Source organism: Phoenix dactylifera, chromosome 8 (assembly GCF_009389715.1).
Source record: "Phoenix dactylifera cultivar Barhee BC4 chromosome 8, palm_55x_up_171113_PBpolish2nd_filt_p, whole genome shotgun sequence".
Lineage (NCBI taxonomy): Eukaryota > Viridiplantae > Streptophyta > Magnoliopsida > Arecales > Arecaceae > Phoenix > Phoenix dactylifera.
In genome coordinates this window covers 26435225-26440572 of record NC_052399.1, presented here as the reverse complement: position 1 = coordinate 26440572, position 5348 = coordinate 26435225, and the positions used below count along the sequence as shown (strand labels likewise).

The window sequence follows — 5348 nt, the reverse complement described above, 5'->3', positions numbered from 1 at the left end:
GGGTTACATTAGTTATTATTATAAGAATAGGGAAAACCCTAAACCCAACCTTCTCTCCCCCGATCCTCCCACTCCCGCCCCACTTTGCTCTCTTCTCCGTTATCTCCGGCGGCCCTCTCTTCGCTGACTCGGTTCCTTCTCTCCGGCGCTCGGCTTCTCTTCACACAGATCCCCCTACTTGGTATCCTCTTCCTCTCCCTCAGTCTCCCTCTCTGTATTATCTCCTGCAGCCAGCTCTCTCTCTGTCTCTGTCTGCTCTCACTGCCGGCAGTCGGAGCCTGGCACCAGGCTAGTTCCTCCTTAGCACATCTCTTGGTCTAGGGTTTTCGTTTTCTCGTTGGACGCCTGACGGGGTTTCTCTGAATGATCGAGATCCGGTCTGGATCGCAGAATGTCAAGTTCATCGAACAGTGGATTATCGTTTCGATCTATTTCCTTATCGATGGTTTCTGCAGTGGAATCTGCTTCGTTTTTTTTTTATTTTTATGTTGAGGAGGGTTTACTCTGTAAATTGTCTCATTGAAGTTAGAAATTTGATGACTTTCTTTGTTAATCATATGAAATTTTTGTTTTTTAAAAAATTCTAAGAATTTTATTCCTGAAAAGATTTTTTTTTTTTTTTGAATTGGAACTTGAGATTGTTTAATCTGCAGTAAAATATGCATTTTAGTATGATTACATGTGTCCGGTTGGCGTTAAAATGTATTTATATCGTCCACATTTGAAAAAAACTGAAGGGAGAACAAAAAAGGAAGTTAGTTTGTGAATTGCTGTTTGCGTTCTTTTGCGCATGCTCTGGTAGTAGGGAAAATTGGTGTCTCGAGATATAATAAGTGGCTTCTTTATTTATGAAATATGACTCAATGCTAAAAGAAAAACGATATTAAACTTTTAGTATTTAAAGTAGATAATTTGTCAGTAATTATGCATAGTTTTCAGCTACACATCTATTTTTTAAGTAATTTTTAGTTTAAAAAATATTCTTTTTAGGGACAACCTGGTCTGGCTGGTTGACCTGGTGGTCAGACTACTGACTGGATGGACTGGATTGAATGTATGTTGGAAATCCAAATCTAGATGTAAAAGGTGTTGTGAGACTCGTTGTAGCAAAAGTGGAGTTTGTCAACAGGCAAGAGATTGACCTGGAAGCAATAGCTGCACAAATTGCTATGTTGATATCTGTCTTTTGAACCTTTCTCCTTTTTTTATTCCGCTTTGTTGATTTTATGCTTCTCTGATGTAGCATTGTTCTTTTGCACCTTATTACTGAATGAGCAGGGTCTTTGTCCTTTCTTTTCTTCCAGCCTAGCTGCAACTTCTTTGAACTAAGAATATGGTTGTATTAGGGTAAATGTTTTATAAACTGTCGTTAGACATCTCATCCCATCTTAAGCAACTTGCTTAGTGCCATTTTGGTTCATTGTTTAGTGCTAGCATCTACCTGACCAGGGTTTAATAACTTTAGAAGCATCATTTTTTTGTCTATGTCCATCATGTGTGAGAAGAAAACCATGTTTTTATGCATGATTCTTTATCCTCAAATATATGTTATCTTGGTTATAGCATAGATGAAATGTAAGGGTTGGCAGCTAAGGATGTATTCTTTTTTTTTCCCCTGAACTACAGTTGGCAATGGAGCATGGTTCTCTGACTGATTTGAGCTCATCAACATTTTCTTTAATGGATGAGGATCACACATTGGCAAATTCTGTCAGATTCACACTGAATCAAGAGTCAGTACTTTCTTAGCTTAATCAGGTTTTCAATTTGTTGTATTGTATCAAGCAAATGTGAGATTCTTGAATTTGGTTGTATGTATTTTGTCCCATTACCTTTTGCTCATCTGTTAGATGTCTAATGCATTTTGCTTTATCCTAATGCAACGCATCTTTGTAAAACTCTACAGATGACATGCTTAGAACATTGCCTCTTTCAGTCATATATAATTGGATGCTTGAAGCTTACATATACATGAGAATATGACTCTTATATGGCATGAAATATAGAAGATAGTTGTATAGCAAATTGAAATCTAAATACATTGGCAAACAAGTGTTTGTTAATGCAGTGTAGAGAGTAAGATTACATTTGACTTTTCACTGTTTTGTAGGACCACAAATGTATTTTCAATGATATGTATTTGTGTCATATGTATTATCTTCGTATATTTATTGGTTGTTGTTTAAGGCGAAGACTACGAAATTATGTTATGTGAGAATCAAGTTTCTGCTCAGTTCATTTGTTTGAAATTGACAAAGGCTTGGTTACTGAAAATCACATACGGGTGAGTTGTAAAAGAGCATGAAATCATTATTTTGGTTATTTCTAGTAGGACCCAATAAATAAAAGTTGTAATTCAGAAACACTCTTTAAATGGTTTTGTTTTGAAGGAAAAAGTTGTTTCCCAATGCTAAGATGGATTTTGAATAGGAAAATATGGATATTCTTTTGATAAGCCATGATTGTTTTATTTAAACTGAAATATTAGTATGTACTGGTGATAGCGAAGCAGCAACAAATTAAGTTGAAAACAAACTACAATCTTGAAATTCTGTTACTTGACAAAACGTATATAGAATTGTTGCTTTAAAATTATCTAAATTTGAGTTTTGATGAAAACATTATCTCATTTCAAAAAGGAAAGAAAGAAAAAAAGGAAACAATATAAAGTTCTGGCATTGCGGGTGGGAGTTGACATCGCTGAAAGGTTAGAACTTATAACTAACATGCCTATATGAAAAATTGAGAACCTTAGGTGAATCTGTGAGCTGGATCAAAAACCTCCATAGTGCACTCTCATCTTCTGCATTACATCATCTTAATTCTATCTATTGTCAAGCAATGTTATGGAGAGGGCAGAAATGAGAGTACTTAAGTAAAATCTGGAGAATGTATTTGTCTGTCTTACCACCTTTAGGTTCAATATTAGTAGCTGCCTACTTTTGTTTCGCATGTTTGACACTGACAATTCAGAAACTATGGCTGCTTAATATGGCTTTGGAACTTCAAAATATATTTGAGTTAGGTTTGTTGTGCCGGTTGGTACCGGTGCGTATTGACCGTATCATATCATACTTGGTATGCCAAATCGAATATTGTACCGGGTGTACCGACACTATTATTATGATGGTACTGCTATGGGTCCGGTACACCGAGATGGCAAACCTTGTATAATTTGAGTTTTTTTTTTTCATTTCACTATTTAATTATTCATATTAAAATGACCCATTTTTGCCTTTTTTTTCCTGCCTTATTGCAGTCCAAGGGTGGCATTTTGTGGGTATAGCATCCCTCATCCTTCAGATAACAAGGTTAACATAAGAGTCCAAACTACAGGTACCACATGTGCTTTGAAATTTTTCAGGAATTTTTATTTTCTATGCTTGGAACTGCTGTGTTATGTTAATCTTATCTCTGATATGGAACATTTATGCATGGAGAGTATTCTGGCTTTATGAAAGGAATCAATGCACATATCATGCTCATGCTCATGGTTCATATAGATGAAGGCCTATCAAATTTTTATCTTATAATTATGGCTTTTCAAAATAAAGATTCCATCATCCTGGAGCTTGTCAAATTATTCTTTGCAATTATATTTGTAGATGTTCATGTGTGCCATTGCAAACAGTTCCAAATAGAATTTGTTCTGGACATGCTAGAGATGAATCCAGCATCATACCCGCTGAAAATAGGCCTAATTTGTAGCTTGTCATAAGGCTGGAGCATGACGAAAAATAATAGATTCGCAGTATGCATCAGGATCTGGAGCAAAATTGTGGGTGAAACCTCGAATTCACAAAGTAACTGTGATCTGGCAGTCTCTTCCTTTTCATGTGCATATTAATGCAATCTGCTATATTCTTCATTTCAGTTACACTGCATGCACCTCAGCTGTGACCTGAATTTATTTTCTGGCGACATGGGTAGCTACATTTTCAACAAAGTGATGGTAAATTTAGTTGGCAACCAAGTGAACAATATAAATCTAGAGTTCTTCCCTTTCTGGTACTTTGAACCTGTTGACTAGTCATTGTATATTGAGTTGATTATAATATGGTAAGTTGCCTAAGACAGTAATAAAGCTTGTAAATTACTTTGAATGCTTATATAAACTAGTATTTGGCACATGCAACACAGATTGTTCATCTTTAAAAACTGGCAAATATGACACTTCGTTTTTATCTATGACCCCACCAGAGGCACGTCAGTAGCATGACTTATCAATTCCTCCTATCTATGTGATACTGGTGTAAACTATACAAGCATTGTGAAATAGATGAGGGACCTTGGCAGTTTAAGAGGAACTGTTCAAGATTTCATGCTAGTAACAATGAGATAGGCTGCCTTCATGAACTTAATGCGCTAAACTTGACAGAAGACTGTAGCTGAGGCTACACATCACTCTTATCATCAAGCAGCTCACTACCCTTTATCACTTTTGGTTGATTTTTCTTTGTTCTATATTCTTGTTTCTTATTTTGTTTGTTCAAATGATTCCATATTAGGCTGATCATGACTTGTTGGTCATGCTTCTATGGTTAATAGTTATAGCTAGAATGACACTAGTTAAATGTTAGACATGCTATTTTTCATTCTTTTGAAACTGTGGATCCAAAATGTCAGCCAAAACGTTGGCCAATTTTTAACATGATTATGGATGTTTTCTTTCAGTTTCTGCTCATTTTGATTATATTCGGTTTCATTTAAAATAGAAAGAAATTAGATCAGAATTAAGAATATGACCTTCAACCATCCGAGAATTGATAATATTTGGTTTGCACGCCAAGCTAATGTTGTTTTAAGTTGCTGGCAGCCTTGTTACCACATGGCTTTATTTTGTTTCCAACTCTTATTATTTCTTTCAATGTATTGGTTACATGAGTAGGTGATTCAGCCAAAGATGTACTTAAAGATGCACTCCAGAATTTGATGGTGATGTTCCAGCACGTAAGAACTACATTTGACAAGGCAGTAGCTGATTGTAAAGAGAATCGACCTTCTGAACACATGAATATCGATACCCCTTGAAATGAAAGAAAGGATGAAAGATAAACTGCCAGCATAAAGGACAACTAGATATTTCATTTGCTAGTAGTGGTATTGTTTAAAATCTGGGAAGACTCAGCTATAGCTTCTGTGGTTGTATGTTTCATGGAGTATAGGACACCTCACTCTTTGATGTTACCATGCAGCGGCAATCATGATCTTGGCTACACCATATATGAATTCTTTTTATCTCTCTCACAAAAAAAGGTGAATATTGTATATTATCAAAATTGACCCTTTTTGTTACTTAATATCTGCTTTCTGGCAGGCAATCGTATATGTGCATATTATTAGTAGAA

The 5348-nt window shown here is 35.6% G+C and overlaps 1 protein-coding gene across 1 annotated transcript; it reads left to right on the top strand.

The window, feature by feature from the left end:
- On the top strand, positions 1-5348 carry LOC103723351 (DNA-directed RNA polymerases I and III subunit RPAC2). Its single transcript, XM_008814245.4, has 4 exons — positions 1-181; positions 1627-1733; positions 3260-3336; positions 4889-5348. Exons 2-4 carry the CDS (start codon positions 1633-1635, stop codon positions 5029-5031), a joined length of 321 nt encoding a protein of 106 aa, XP_008812467.2. The 5' UTR covers positions 1-181; positions 1627-1632; the 3' UTR covers positions 5032-5348.